At 55.0% G+C, this 16,115-nt stretch overlaps 1 protein-coding gene across 26 annotated transcripts in view; it reads right to left on the minus strand.

The window, feature by feature from the left end:
• WNK2 (WNK lysine deficient protein kinase 2) overlaps positions 1–16,115 on the minus strand; it is a 138,223-nt gene that overhangs the window by 75,085 nt on the left and 47,023 nt on the right. For all 26 annotated transcript variants that reach the window (XM_054658275.2, XM_054658274.2, XM_054658270.2 and 23 more), the window contains exons 4-7: positions 15,544–15,764; positions 11,678–11,835; positions 8,326–8,414; positions 6,676–6,895 (exon numbers count right to left, since the gene is read on the minus strand). In XM_054658275.2, coding sequence (XP_054514250.1) covers positions 6,676–6,895; positions 8,326–8,414; positions 11,678–11,835; positions 15,544–15,764 — 688 coding nt within the window. The remainder of the gene's footprint in view (positions 1–6,675; positions 6,896–8,325; positions 8,415–11,677; positions 11,836–15,543; positions 15,765–16,115) is intronic.

Raw genomic sequence — 16,115 nt, forward strand, 5'->3', positions numbered from 1 at the left:
AGGTGGTTACAGCACCAATGGAGGCCGGCGACCCCACAAAAGTGACCAAACAAGAAAATATATTAGGGATAGTGGATGCCAGGCTCCTCAGGTGTGGAGAGGCAGAAATTTTCAACAGGAAACTTTTTGCCAGGTGGGAATTGGAGCTGTTGGTGTGAAGCGCACAACAGACGTGAATAAACACAGACAGACTGCACAGGCAGGCTCGCGACACCTTCGCGGTGTAAATGCACAGACACATGCGTACTTGTGAACTGAGTTCACCAGGAGGGCCTGGGAGCAACAACACCCACAGCAAGGAGCATGCAGAGCTCGGCCAAGACAGGAATGCAGTGCTGCTCTAAGAGGCGGCAGCTCAAGGCTGGGCAGGAGAAGGACAGGATAAGCTTGACAGTGAGGACGTGCTCAGAGTGACAGGGACGTGCAAAACGGCACGGGAGCCAGTGCTGAGGGCCTCCCGCTGGCAAATCTGGGGCATTTTGAGCATCAAAATGAACAGTAACACAATGATGGTTTGAAGGACATGTCCACAGACTATGACATGCATTTTGCATATGGGGGTGGCAGGAGGGGTGAGGTGTCACTGCTGGTATCAGGTTGGGGGCGGCAGGTAGGTGTGGCCTCTCTATCCCCATCTCTCCCTCTGTTTCTCCTCTGTGGCTCCCTCACCCAGTCTCTTTGCCTCCCTTTCCTGTGGATCATCTGCTCTAGGGGAAGCCATGTCACAAATGACCCTATGCAGAGGCCCTCCTGGCAGGGAACTGAGTTCTGAGGCAGGGTCTGAGACTGCAGCCCAGGCCAACACCTGATCCCATCTCACTAGGGCCCTGAGCCAAGGCACCTGATCCCTGACCTCTAAGGCTGGAGCCAGGGCATTTCAAGTGACTCACTAGGCAGCAATGGGACAGTTCATCTGTGGAGCAGGACCCATTGAGTAAAACAGAAAACCATGAGGCCACAGAGAGGTAAAGAAATAAGTGAGAAGACTGGTGACAAACAAGATATTTACAGTGTCCAAACATTCTCCATGAGACACGTACAGTTGCGAAAGGTGAGAGGAGCTCAACTTAGAGAAGCCACAGGCGCCCTGCACCAAGCTCAGAGCCAGCATCTGCCTAACTGGTGGGTGAAGCTGTGCATCCCGGGGAAACACATGCAAACTCAGCCCCTTCCATGAGATTCCTGTGGAGATGCAAGACCTGACTGTGACCCACCCACAGAGGGCCACCTGAGCCCGTCCCGAGGGACAGGACATGGAAGTCAGGCGAGGAAAGGGGCCCAGAGGACTTGTGATGGTGTCACTGGGACAACTGGGGACCTGAGTGGCCCGAGGATAGGAGGATGGGCCTGAGGATTGACGGTATTTCCGGATGCAAGAAAGTGCCCTAGTTTCAGGAAGCAGACATGAAAGTATTCAGGGCTTCAGGGGAATCAGGTCAGCCACTTAGTCTCAAATGGTTCGTGGAAAATAAATGGTTCTTTGTAGTGTCCTTGCAATTCTTCAGTAAGTTTGTGATTATTCAAAAGTCTTTGTTTCAAAAGACAATTTTTTTCCACAGAATGATGTTCCCTAACAGAAACAGCCCTGGTCAGTCTCCCCTGATTCAGAAGAGACATGAGTGGGGCGGGGGAGGGGGGACCAGTGAGGTGGGACAGAAGCTTACGGCTCAGTCAGTGGGACCCGTCTACACTCAGGGTTGCCGCTGGCCCCAAACCAGCCCCAAGGCCACTCAGCAGCAGGGCAGCCCAGCTGGGAAGGAGGAGAAACCAGGCACCAGGTTCCCTTCTGGCTCAGAGTCCAGAGCAGACTTTTTTCTAGGGAGCCTCAAAGAATGGGCTCCAACCCTAGGGGGTCTCACAGGGAGGCCGAGGCAGGTGTCCCTGTCACTGGCACCCGGGTGCAGGTATGCACAGCCAGCCAGACCTGCTTGGCCCGGGCCTCTGCTCCTAGTGAGCATGTGGGTGAGGCCATTCCTAAGGCTCCACGTAGCCTCGGGGTCATATCCAGGGCGTGGCCCCACCCTTGCCCACCTCGGCCCAGATACGTGACCAGAGGCTGCCAAGGCCATGTCCTCCTGCTGCCATTACTATTTGCTGCTGGCGCCACAGCCCGCAGCCCATTTTCCCTTGAGATTGTCTTCATCATCACCCCCAGCCTTCCTCTCTAAAGTGTTTCTTCTATTTTATTTCCCAAACAGGAAAACATTTAGCCATGGTGAGTGCCACACAGGCGCATTGCATTATCAGGAGAGTATGAAGGTGGAGGGGAGGGCTGGCTGGGAATCCCCTTGGGGGTTGACTCCCAGAGTCCCTTCCAGATCAAAGCTGGCCCAGGCCCCACAGAGCCCGCTATTTCCTCTGTCTCTCTCTGGGGAGCTCCATCTGGCCCCTTCCATCTGCCGAGTGGAACTTGCTGAGAGGTGACTTCAGGGGAAGGAGAGCTCTGCCACATCTGCATTCTCTCCCACCCTCGGGGACCTTCCAGAAAGAGGTCTCATCTGGATTCCAGAACATCTCTAAGACCTAACATCTGCTAATCTCAGGGACTTTTGTTTGTTTGAGACAGGGTCTCGCTCTGCTGCCCAGGCTGGAAATCATGCAGCGGGATACAGCTCACAGCAAAGGCCTCCTAAGCTCAAGCAATCCTCCTGCCTTGGCCTCCCAAAGTGCTGGGATGACAGGCATGAGTGACTGCACCCGGCCTAATCTCAGATTTTAGGAAGAAGAGCAGCCTCAGAGCCAGGTGCTAGTGTCTCTCTAGCCTCAGCAGATACACCAGCATCAAGCTGTTTTCACTGCATCACGGCGAGGCCCCTCCAGTCTAGGGTCCATGGCAGGGCTGGTGTCAGGACCCCAGGGAGGCCAGTGACGGACTCTGGTGTCTGAAGCGGGTGGGAAGGAGGAATGTGAGGTTAGAACCTGGAAAGGCCCCATAGGGACCCAGCGTCAACCTGCCGGGGCACACAAGCTGTTCCCGGGGAGTGAGCCCCAAGGTAGGAGCATGTTGCTTCCAGCTGCTGTCAGGGGGCTCTTGAGGTCCTGCCTTCCCTGTTCTTAGCAGAGCGGGGCGGGTGCTGTTTATTGTTGTGCTTTAGATGAGCACAGGTCATGTCCCTTCTTCTTGGATGCTCTATTTCACGGGTGATGTGTCTCACAATGAAAAAAATGTAAAAGATGCAGAAGCGGGGGTGAAGGTGCTCGGGCCAAGGGGCCTCTGCTGTGAACTGATGCAGGAACACAGCCGCAGAGTTCAGCCAACTGCCAGGGATGGGGACTTGTGTGGTGACGGGCACAGGAGGCTGTAGGTTGAAGGGACAGCTGCATCCACAATGACCCTGCAGGAGGGCGGGGGCAGGGAGGCCGAGTCTCCGTGTGGATGAAAAGCAGGGAGGAGTCGCAGTCTTGGGAGGCTCCTCCCACTTGCCTGTCTTCGGAGCAGCTAGACAAGGCCCAGGGCAAGTTCTGGGCTTTGCCACCTTAGGACAGAACCCAAGACAAGCAAGGAGGCCACGAGGTCTGGTGGAGGCAGCAACACTGCTCTTGTAGAATCCTGGGCCCCTCCCCAGGCTGCACCACCCATGTTGGAATCAGTGCTGAGTGGGCTCTGATGTCCCCTCTGCCGCTCAGCCGTCGCTGTAGCACTTGGCCTCCTGACACAGCTCCCCGGTCCCTCGTACCCTGTCCCCCCAGCACTGACCAAGCATAACCACATTCATGGAAGGAACAAGAGCGCCTCATTCTCCTGCCCTTCCTGAGGCTGTCACCACATCAAAACCAGGTCATCCAAATGTCCTCCTATCCTTGCCCTTGGCCCAGACCTCAGCACTGGGACAGAGGTAACTCCCTGCAAGGTCAGAGCCAGCACAGCTGCCCCAGGACCTTCCTCATCCTCATTTGTGCGTGAGACTCCCACAGGTCATCCTCATCCTCCCTCGAGGCCATCTTCTGTCCTCTCAAAACCTCAGCCATCCCACTGAGCGGCCAGCCAGGTGCCTCCAGAAAGATGTTCTTGGCCTGCAGCCACCATCCCAATCCTCGGCTTACACGCTGTACATAGCCTATGCAGCATCTCACTCGGCACTTGCTATTTGCAATGAATGTGTGAACGGACAGCTGTATTACATCAGCAGAGAAATGGTGCACCTGAAGTCACAGGACAGATGTGCTGGTAATTATCTGAATGTAATTCACAGCAAACTTGTAGCAATTCAATTTGAAAAAACGTACCTCTGTGCACCACATGGTCATGGAGAGCAATGAAAGATCCTCCAGGAAGCACAGAGCTCATCAACCCCATTAGATCTGCTCATAGCAGAGGCTTCTGTGTCTGGGTCAGGGATGTGAGCAGAGACAAGCCAGATGAGAATGGGCCAGGTGGGGACACAGGTGGCCACTTTGCAGCATCTGGGGTGATAGTGCAGCCAGCTTGCAGGAGCCCCACAGAGAAGCCAGCCTGGGCGCCACCCCACCGTGGGAGCTGTAGCCATCCTCACTGTGCTATCACAGCCCAGGACATGGGCCACTGTGCAGGGGAAGGCAGAGGCCTGGCCCAAGGCACTGGCAGCCTGAGGAGGTGTCTCCTCCAGTCCAAGTCCCAGTCACTGAGGCCCTGCACTCAGGTCCACACCAGGAACACCCCATCCTACAGCTGTGGTGAGGTTAGGAGCAGCAGGAAGCATGCCAAGACCCCAGCAGGACCTTAGCTCAAGTAGCCCAAAGTTCTCAGCCACACAGCCAGCCCCAGGAGCAGTCCAGTTCCACCTGCTTCCTTCCTCAGGGGTCGCGGCTGCAGGAAGTCCAGCTGAGAGACTGCTGCTCCCTGCACTGACCTACACCATGTGGCCCACTGAATCCCTCATGTACCACATACCAGTGCCCCCATGGACAAGGAGCTGCCAGGAGGAGCAGAGTCTGTGACAAACACGCAGCTCACTGGCACCCAGCATTCCTGGCTCCAAGGGCCCAAGCACCTTCCATGATATCGCCAAGCCTCAGTTTCCACACCCGAGTCAGACCTCCGCAGGAACCTTCCAGAGCAGCCGCCCCTCCCACCTCTCTGCAACCCCCATCCAGGTGTGATCCACTTCTCTTTACTGAGACCCAGCCTGGCCTGGAGAAGTGAAGCTTGGGAAGAATCATCAGCCTGGAACTGGTGACTGATGGACATTTTCAACAGACGTGATGTATTCAGTAAAAAGCTTATTCAAAAGAAAGAAAAAACGGCGAGCACCTTTGTGGTCAGGACACATGAGCCGAGGGCTCTCTATCATGAGCCGGATTTATTTCTGCTCGGGTGTTCACTGCAAATGCGCAACTTTCTTACCATGCAATACTAACTGCCTTCTTCCTAGCCTCTCGTTCCCACTGGTCTTCCCCTTTGTGACTTTGTTTTCACCTGTTCCGGTGCAGACATTCCTGTCCTTCGTATCAAGTTGTCTGACTTAATGTCAACGTTTGTTCATGTTTTGTAACCAACAACAAAGACGTCTCTGTCTGTCTCTAGGCCCTGCACTAGGGCTCTCAGGCGGCAGTGTTGGCCCTGGGGCCCTCCCAGGCCAGGTTCCCACCACTGTCCCTCTCTGGCGTCCACTGCCCAATGCCCAGCAAACATGCCCTATCCCTGCAGGGGTGTGACCAAAGTCTGCTTGTCCAAGAACTTCTAACAGCCCCCAGCCCAGGGCAGCAGTGCCCCACAGAACATTCCAGGCCAGAAACGTCCTGCATTGTTCAAGACAAGAACCACTAACCACACTTGGCACCGAGCACTTGAAATGTGGCCAGTAGGACTGAGAAAGTGGATTTTAAATTTTAATTAATTTATATTTTAATAGCACATGTGGGCAGTGGCGATTTTACTGGATGGCACAGACCTGAGAATCAAGTCAGAATAATCTAGATCTGTCCCACCTGCTGCACCTGTCCCCACATCCCGCACAATTCCCATTCCATCGCTGACCCCCTGGCATCGTCAGCGTGGCCTCTCCTCCTACCACTGCACCTGGACCACTCCCACTCCTTTCTGCCTGTGCCTATGGCCCTGTCTCTTCTGCCTCTCATTCCAGTCGGCTCAGCGCCCCCTCCAATGAGGCCTCGATGACACCCCAGCACAAAGGGGCACTTCTGCTGCCAGCCCCAACCCGCTCCTCATCCACAGAGCTGAAGATGATGAGAGGAGCAGGAGGAAGAGAAGAGGCGGAAAGGTACCCCCGACCCGCCTTTCTAGGTGGAAAAGTCCCAGGTCCCAGAAACCCAATGTAACAGTGCTCCCAAACAAAAGGAAAGGCGAAGATCCCAAACCCAAAGCCACCACACTTACACAAAGTCAGCAAGAGTCCGGCAAAGCAAGCGAGGCCTTTCTGACAAGTCAGAGGTCCTGGGTTGCTCTCTGCACACCCACCCTGAATTCCCGCACTGCACTGGCTCGGAGCTGCTAATCCCCTGGGTGCTGTGTTTTTGAGGGGACTCCCACTTAGGCCACCCCTGTGCAGACCCTAGGCAGACGTGGCCAGGCTGTGAGACCTCAGCTGCCCACACCTGCCTGGATGGCACCGCCACACCCACTGGCCTTGCAGTCCCCTCCAGAGCAAGCCCTCTCAGCCCACTTTTGTTCTCATCCTTGGAAGCCATGAGCTGCCAACACCTGCACTCACCACACCCCATCTGAGTCCTGCTTACCATCTCTTGGGCCACCTCATCCGGCGTCTCCTTCTCCAGGTCGAAGGTGAACTCTATGGCTCCATTGTCCTTGGGCTTTCCCTTCAGTTTCTTGGGGTCTTCCACCCAGAGCCTCAGGGCGATGGTGGACTTCCTGCCGTGGTCCTCCTCCGCGAGCTCCACCCTCACGCCCGTGTCCTCTGCGAAGAAGGCGTGGCTCAGCAGGTCTTTGATCTCGTACCTGGAGGGAGAGCAGCTGACAGGCAGGGGCACGGGCGCCAGGGCCTCCATGCCCAGGCTCCTGTGTCCACGCGCACCAGGACAAGGACAGGCACACCTGCAGGAGCCTGAGGCCAGGCCTCATGTCTCAGCACTCCCAGGGGTAAAGAAAAAATTTCAGTGAATCCAGTCTTACTATTAACACATAGTGTTTTAAGACTTCCTTTATTCCCCCTCATTATAAAAAAAAACATGCTCATAAAACATTCAATGATACAAAAGAGGATTTGGAAAAACATTAGGCCTCCCATTATGCAAATACAGCCCCTGTGGATGTGCTAGCCAGCTTTCAATTGTCAGAAGACACAACTGAAACATTTTAGTGTTTAGTCCTGGGTAGGTCTAAAATGGACACAGAGGCGGAGCCCCCCACGCTCTGAGCTCCCTGTGCCCAGTGCCATGAAGCGTGACCTTTTCAAGGGGGCTTCCTTCAGGATGCTGGCCAGATGACAGAGAGCAGGGCAGAGGGTGAGCTGGAGAAGAGTGAGGACCTGCAGAACTGGGGGGCCCCAGCCAGACCCAGCCTCGAAGGCTCTTTGCAGGGATCCGGGAGAGCGGGCCACAGGGTGTTGCCATGGTGACCACTTCGGGGCTCTGCAGGGCTTGGCCACTCAAAGAAGCCTCCCTAACCACTAACCTATAACCCCCTTTACCCTATAAATGGAACCACACAGCACACACTCTTTGGGGCCTGGCTTCCTCTGTGTGTGCTCCAGAGTCACCTGTGTAGTTTCGAGTATCCACAATCCGTCCCTGCTTACTGCTGAGGGGTGTCACATCAGATGGTGGGTGTACTCCAGTGTGAGGGGGAGGGAAGGCTGAGGAAGCACCCCCAGCCTTCCACCTGACCAACAGGGAAGGACAGGCCCTGCTTGGAGGTGGGGAGCCGGCTTTGTGGAGCGGTTCCAGGCCTGCTATTTTTGAGAAGGGCCAAACAACCCAGTCCATGAAATACACATCAGGGCTCCAAATGGAGGCCCACACCTAGAGCCACTGGCGTGGGGATGTTCTTCAAGGCATGGGAGTCATGCAGAGAGGAGCAGAGGGGCTGGAGAGAAGCCCCAGGTGCTCAGATGCTACAGGCTGGGTCCTGGAGGAGCAGTCAGCCAAGGACAGGACTGTCCTCAAAGCCAAGGAGGGGGCTGTCCCCAAAGCCAAGGAGAGGGTTCCCAGATGGCCAACAAGGACGTGAGGGCCTGGCCTCCTGGCCTGGTGTCACCCACACGCACTCAGGGCCGACATGCTCACCAGCCCCTGCTAACGTGCCCCAGACACCCTGGCCTGAGCCTGCCTGTCTTGAAGTCCCCTCATCAAGAACACAGCTCTCAATGCCAGCTGGAATGAGTTCAGCTGGAGATGGACCCCAGAACCCAACCCTTCAGGGGAACTCACCTTTCCTCCTTGTTTTTGCAGATACACTCCCCAATAATCTCCTTGATTTCAGGATCGTGCACTTTCTCAAAGCTGGCCGGCTTGATACCCTGACAGGGAGAGAGCAGAGTTACCTGACCCGATCGGCTGCCGGAAGGCGAGGCCTCCACCACAGTGGGAGGAACTCCCACTCCCAGCCACGGCAGGACACGGGCATTGGACTTAACCTGCACAAACTACTAGAAAACTGGGCAAAATATGTGAAACGGATGACAGGGCAGCGCCAAATGCGGGCTCTGGGAGAAAGGGACACAATCCCCCATGGCCCCAGCTCACTGCCCAGAGCAGTTCCCAGACAAGGCACCGTAAACCAGCAGAGCCCTGTGGCCCCACTGAGTTGAGGGGTAGAGCTGAGTTCAGGAAGGCTGAGGAGGCCACAGGCAGAGTTCCAGAAAGAAGAGAACATACAGCAAAAAAAAAAGAGTCCCAAGTATCTGCACCTGGGTCCCCTCCAGCCTTTGCTGAGGACCAGACCACAAAACCACATGTGCATTGTCAATGCCACAGGGCCGGGTGAAGAACCACAGGGAGCTGCAGGCAGGGCAATTCGCAGAGTTCACACAGGTCAGGATGTGTACAATGTACAGCATCCAATCAGAAATTACTAGAAATGCTGAGATGCAAGAAAATGTGACCCACGACCCTGCAGAAAAGCCAGCCAACAGAAAGAGACCTACAAATGAGAGGGGCTGCAACTTGTAGGCAAGCAGGTTAAAACTCTTTACAGATACATACAAGTAGTAAAGGAAAATGAACATAAAAAATGAGAGATAAAAACAGAACCAAATAGAACTCGAGATGAAAAGCCCATCTGAATTGAACACTTCACCGCAGCAGACTGACAGCAGATTACACACTGCAGAAAAAAGACGAGTGAACCTGAAGATGTGGTGCAGCAGAGAAAGATGGTCACTGAGGCTCTATTCTGCTCATTTCAGAATCTGAAATGCTACCAAGGTCACATATGCACATGACATTCATAAAACTGGAATCCCAAAAAAGATAAGGGGACATAAAAAAAGACTTGAAGAAATAATGGCTGAAAATTTCACAACTTTGATGGAAACTCTACGCCCATAGATGAAGCGAGATAAAGCCGAGCTGGGAATAAATTGAAGAATTCTGTGAAACCGCTGCAATTCCCTTCCAAATCTCCCCTCCCCACTGCTTGAAGCCAGGAGCCTGGTCTCCTACCATTCAGAACCTTCTTGGGTCACCCTACTTCTGTCAAAGCCACCATCACCCCGGCCACAACACACTGCACACCTCCACCTCAGCTGCAGAATTTGATACTGGGGTTAACACCTCAAATGCAGCAGTCAGTCTCTGGAAAGATGTTGATCAGAGCTTCACCGAGCCTCCCAAGTAGGGCCACGAGGGCCCCTGTGCCAGGAGGCTAGCAGAGGCAGCGCCATGATGCGGTGGATGGGACGCCTCCTACAGAGCCAGGCCTTTCTAACCACACCTGGGCTTCCTCCCCACACCTCCTCCTTGAGGGTGCAGGAGCACTATTTGTGGTCACTGCTGCTGGCCAAGGGCCAGGCCATGCGGCTTTGTTGCGGGGGGGTGCAGGTGGCAGCCTGAGGGACAGTGGCTCCTCACCCAGCTGATGGCTGTGCATGAAGGGAGCAGAGGGCAAGCCCTGCAACCGGACTCAGAAGCAGCAGGGCGGGGCCAGGTGCTGCTTGCAATCTGCTAGGTTGTTTTGTGTTGGAAGTGGAGTAAGACAGTGTATGAGCAACTAATTTTTAAAAATTTTAAACACAATGAGGGTACCAACTATCACGTTCTTTCTCCTTCAACACGATTTAGCCTTCAAAAGCTTCACCTGACTCTTAATATAGAGAACATAAAGCATAAATTTTCCCAAGGTCAGGGAGGAGGGTGGGGGCACGCCCACCTGCCCTGGGTGCTGGAGCCCCCAGCCTGGGGCAGACACAGGAGTGAAGAACCTAAGGGCTCTGCCCAGTAGTGTATACCCCCAGGGTCGAGGAGCACCACCAGCCCCTGGGACAGCTTCAGGACAGACCACCATCCACCCTCCACAGTGAACCCAGGGGCCCTCCCATCCCACACCAGCACCCCAAGGCCTGGCAAATGGAGCTCTTAATCTCTGGAGCGCCCCACTTCCTCCTGCTGCAGACCATCCCTGCCTCCCTGGAGGGCCGCTGCACACAGCCAGCAGGTCCTGACACTCCTTCCAGTACCCATGGAAAACTGTGTGCCTGTCTGTGAAGTTTCTGACCCAGGCCCACAGGTGAGTCAAGGACTCTGTCTGCCCTCCCACTTCCTCAGGGGTACACAGGAGGGGCTCAGAACAACCAAGTGACCGATGATTTACAACAACCAAGGGACAGAAATGCAGGTAATCTGCAAGGAGGGCTCGGGATGGAGGGATGGGTCAGAGTGAGGCTGTGCAGCTGCTGAGGACCACAGCCCCTGGTGCACCTGCAGAAGCAGCCATGGCCCCGCAGAGCAGCACTGAGGGGCAGCGCGGCCCCACCCAGTCAGGTGGCATGTGGAGACAGCAGGGACTGCAGGGATCAGGGCAGCCTGGGCCCTCAGTGCGGACGCCGCATGTCAGGGACAGCTCTGCAGGCCCCTGGGCTTCACAACAAGACGGATGGTGCAGAAAACAGGCACAGAAAGCCTTGGCCTGGCCATTCCATTTCCAGATGTTCTGTTTGCATTCCCTCCACCCAGTGGGGCCACCACAGAGGGAGGACAAGACAGATCTGTTTATGCAGCTGAAGCCATCCGATTAAAGAAAAAAATCACAGCGACAGCAAAACAGGGATTAACGTTCCCAGCTGCCTGGCGCTGACGACTGCCTAGAGACACACTTGGTGTAGGGGTGACTGGTTTAGCTGAAAAAGAAATCAAACCATTGTTTCAAAATAAAGAAGATAGGAAAGCAGGCAGCCATGGGCGGCCCAGAGTGTGAGCACTGGGGATGGGTGGCCTAGGCACGCCTCCAGGCAGGGGGCTATGGTGAAGCTCCAGCCTCTCTGAGCCTCAGTCTCCCCACCATCCCTGCTGTGAGAGCGACAGCCTCCATGGGTAAGCACTGCCCACAGCACCCCATGCACCACCATCCCTTCAGGTAGGAGACCTTGAGTAACCACCCCGCTACTAAGCCTCAGTTTCCCCCTCTGTAAAATGGCCAATCTCCTCAGTTTCCCCCTCTGCAAAATGGCCAAGCTCCTTACACAGCTGCCAGGATGGCTTTACAGAGCCACATGGAGCCCAGCCCAGGGCACGGCCCAAGGCCTCTGTGTCCTTATTAATTAACCAAGGGGCCAGGTGGACTCACACAGGTGACCTTGCGGTAGATCTGGGCCGCGTTCTGGCACTCCGAGTAGGGGTACTCCGAGGTGGCCATCTCCAGCATGCACATCCCAAAGGCATAGACGTCCACGGACTCATCGTAGTGCTCCTCGTACATCTCGGGCGCCATGAACTCGGGAGTACCTGTGCCCGGAAGCAACAGACGCAGCGGTCAGCTGGCCACGGGCCCAGGAAGAGCTGGAGCCAGTGTCCCGGGAGCTTTGGCTGCCCAGAACCCCATGTCCCCTCCACATCCCATGGCACACTCAGAACACCTGGACCCCAGGGCCAGCCCTGCCCCTCACTTGGGACACAGGTGTGCTTTACAGACAGGGTTCCAAAAGTTCCACCTGGAACCACAGGAGTCCAGGGTTAGAAATCAGGTGACAGAGCCATCCCCTGCTCATAAGCTGGGAGACTATGACTTCCCAGGGGACGGGGTCCGAGCCTGGAAGGAGGCAAAACCCTGAGCACGCCCTCGCCTGTGGACACTATGATCCTGCCACAGGCTCGGCCACAGCCACGTTCAGAAACCCTGGAGCAGAAAGAACTTGGGTTGCTACAGAGCTACCTAAAGCCACAAAACCCCTAAATGTCCCAAAGTGGGGAAAGGCTGGGTACACTCAGCCCACCCCTACAAGTGTCACGCAGCATGTACAACAATCAGCATCACTGAAGACAGTGTCCCTGAATGGGGGTGGGGTAGAAAATGGTACCCACCTAACAGAACCACAGAGTTGCTAAGATGGGAACTGTATGTGGCTCCTAAACACAAGAGATGCAAAAACAGTGTCTTCACTGAATTTTTAAGTGCATGGCAAAGTTATGATAGGCTGAGCAAAATGAGCATGAGGCTAGACGTGCTGGCTGGCCTCACCTATGCAAAACCAAACCCCCAGGGCAAGATGATGTCTGCAGGGGGCGAGGGCTGATTTTTATTTTACTTATATTGGTCTGGGGTTTCTCTATTCTCTATAATAAGCTTTAGCTTTCATAATACAGCAACTGTAAAGGCCTTTTTAATAAAATAAGTCCGGTTGCATGTCTGTCGCGCTGAATGCAAAGAAAGGGGACTAGAGACTTCAGTACAGCTGCTTTTAACGTCTGGATGTTTGTTGACTTTGGAAGGTCTTCAAAATTTCTAGTTTCTTTTTAAAAGCTCAAGCTAACTAATTAGTGCGTTTTAAAAGCACGTTTTGTTTACCCGTCATTTCAATTTAAAATCTGTTACTTTTTTTTTTTTTTTTTTGAGACGGAATCTCACTCTGTCCCCCAGGCTGGAGTGCAATGGTGCAATCTTGGCTCACTGCAACCTCCATCTCCCACCCAGGTTCAAGCAATTCTCCTGCTTCAGCCTCCCAAGTAGCTGGGACTACAGGCGTCTGCCGCCATGCCCAGCTAATTTATTTGTATTTTTGGTAGAGACGGGATTTCACCATGTTGGTCAGGCTGTTCTCGAACTTCTGACCTCAAATGATCCGCCCGCCTCAGCCTCCCAAAGTGCTGGGATTAGAGGTGTGAGTCACTGTGCCTGGCCACTCTTTTTTAAAGTTAACATTTTGGATAAAAAGTGGGACAAGAATACGGTTTAGATTTCAGTCTTAGGCACACAGAACTCTGGAAGAACCCATGAGAAACAACAGGAGCTGAGTGGAGGGGCCTGATGCCGGGAACTTTTATTCTTTTGGGTTTTTTAACCACATGATTATACTGAAAATTTGCAGCACTAGCAATTTTTTTTTTTTTTTTTTTTGAGACTGGATTGTGCCCTGTCGCCCAGGCTCGAGTGCAGTGGCATGAACACAGCTCACTACAACCTCGACCTCCCAGTCTCAAGCAATCCTCCCACCTCAGCCTCCCAAGTAGCTGGGACTACAGGTGTTCACCATGCCGGGCCAATTTCTTTTTCTTTCTCTTTCTTTTCTTTCTTTCTTTATTTCTCTCTCTTTCCTTCCTTCCTCGACCCCTTTTTTTTTTTTTTTTTGTAGAGACAGGGATCTCACTACATTGCCTAGGCTAGCCTCGAACCCCTGAGCTTAAGCAATTCTCCTGCTTCAGCCTCATTCTCTAGGAGCCTGAGCAGCTGAGGACACTCCTGGTTGTGGCCTCTCTAACCAAAGCTTCCTGGACTCCAGCTGAGCAAAAGCTGGGTTGACGAGGGACAGCCCACAGAGCTGGGCAACCATGCGGGTCACAAGGTCTCCCCACTGTGCCTGCTGGAAACACCTGGCCTTCATCTCAACCTGATCCAGCAACTCGAAACCTCGTTTCCAAGAGGGCAAAGAGCCGCCCAGCCAGAGGAAGACGAGGGGCTCTGCCGGGGCTGCCGCTTCACAGTGGGCTTTGCTTCTTCCTCCAGGAGTGTTCGCTCCTGAGTAGGAGATCCCAAGCCTCCCTCCTGCCACCCGACTGCACCCGGGGTTTGAGACCTGGGTTCCTACCACTTCTGAAGTCAAATTTGCAAAATCTGCCCAGAAAGTGCGCAGAGCTCAAAGCCCTGGGCATGGGCTCTCCACGGTCCTGGGCCCCTGCTCTCAGCCCCTCCAGGAGGGAGTGGAGACCCTCACCTATATACCCATTTCACAGATGGGGAAACTGAACCCTGGGTCAGCCCCTACGCTCCACCACTCAGCTCCCCCAGAATGCCAGAGGCTTTGTGTCCACAGGGCCACCCCCGGGCAGCCACCTTGCCCCAGATGTCACATTCTGAACAGACTTCCCAAACCAAAGCAGCTCTGGAGTCTCATTTTCCCCACACCTGCCAAGTTCTGTCCCCAAACATGCAGCAGAACTAAGAATTCACAAAGCCCCAAGATCGACTGCTCACTGTCCTGCCCTCACATTGGGGGCATGCTGGGTCTTCATTAACATGGGGGAGCCTCTCCCAATCTGATCTGATTGGGTGCCATCTGGGCTTCCTGAGCCTCGACCCACGCTGCTTGCCCTGCACATGTTGCAGCTTTCCCATCATCCTGGCCCCAGAAACAGCTGCTCCACAGCCACCCACGCATTCTTTTCAAAGCCGGTGGAGGCCCCCACCCAGGACCAGTGGACACTTCACACCCACTGTGCCAGGAGCACACCTGGGGCCAGGTACATGGCACAACGCAGACCCCTGGTCTCTGCAAAGAAGCTCCGGGCCAGCTGCCCCTAGGGGCGACGGCATCTCGCCCCAAAAGAAGGCTGGGAAGGCTTCTCACAGGAGGGCATCTGTACTGAGGCCTGAAATGCCCAACAAGCTGAATTAATTCCTTGGCGCCCTGCTCCTATCCTGTGCACAACGCCTGCTCTGTGCCCCGCCCCGCAGGTATGTGGATTCCCCAGATACTCCAAGTTCTCACTTCCCTGGGCCTCACAGCCCGGGTGACACCTCCCTGCCCACTGAGAGCTCCAGCGTCACTGGCCACAAACCTCCCAAGTTCCTCTGTGGTCAGGGCAGCTTCCCTCTCCCGAGTGCCCACAGTGCCCACACACACCACGAGCATAGGCACCCAGCCCACCTCCCCTGCTAGACAATCAGAGCTGGCACCCAAGCCACAGCCACGGAGGGAAACACAAAGACCATCTGGGGCCAGAGTCGGACAAGGCAGGGGCAGCAGGGGAGGGAGGCAGCCAAGTCAGCTGTCCCAGCCCAAGTGGCCTGGGAATCCAACGAGTGGGCAGGCCCTCCAGCTGAGCTACAAAAGGCTTGGCGGGGTAGCCCAGACACCCTGGCCCGAGGCTCCTGCGCCCAGACGCTCCTCCCACTGGGTCTCCTGCACCAGGTCTGAACAAAACTGGATGCTCGCCAGCACTCAGTGCTGCCCAGCTTCTCATGGGCTCCAAGGGCCTGGGGAGGAGAAGCAGGTTTACCTATCACACTTTTGGCAAATGACGCTCTTTTCAGAGTGGCCAGGCCCAAGTCGCCAATCTTCACAGACCCAGTTGGTCCGGTGATAAAAATATTGTCACATTTCAGGTCTCGGTGGATGATGGGTGGTGTCCTTGTGTGCAGGAACAGCAGGCCCTTCAGGATCTGCCGGCACCAGCTGCGGAGAACCTTGGGCTTCATCACCTTGAACCGCTTCAGGTACCTGCAGGGGTTCACGGGCACAGCTCACCAAGCAGCTCACCGGCAGCGGCCCCCTAGCAAAGCCCCCACCTAACACTGCTCAGGCCTGGTACAAAGTCCATTCCCGTGCACACGGCACATACCTGTGACAGGTAGTGAAGGTGAGACGGGAGGGCCGGACAGTTCCGCCCTGGAGCCAGGCCCCTGAGCAGGCAGCTGGGTGGGCTCACAACCCTCTTGCTCCCCTCATGCCAAGGACCTGGCTACTAAAGCTCATACTAGGCTCCATCTTGACCTCACTGGGAGATGGTGCCAGGCTGACTTGTAAGTTGCCCGAGGCAGGACGGAGTACCAGCCAGCAGATGCTCAGGTG

The sequence above is a fragment of the Pan troglodytes genome, chromosome 11 (assembly GCF_028858775.2).
Source record: "Pan troglodytes isolate AG18354 chromosome 11, NHGRI_mPanTro3-v2.0_pri, whole genome shotgun sequence".
In the NCBI taxonomy this organism is placed as follows: Eukaryota; Metazoa; Chordata; class Mammalia; order Primates; family Hominidae; genus Pan; species Pan troglodytes.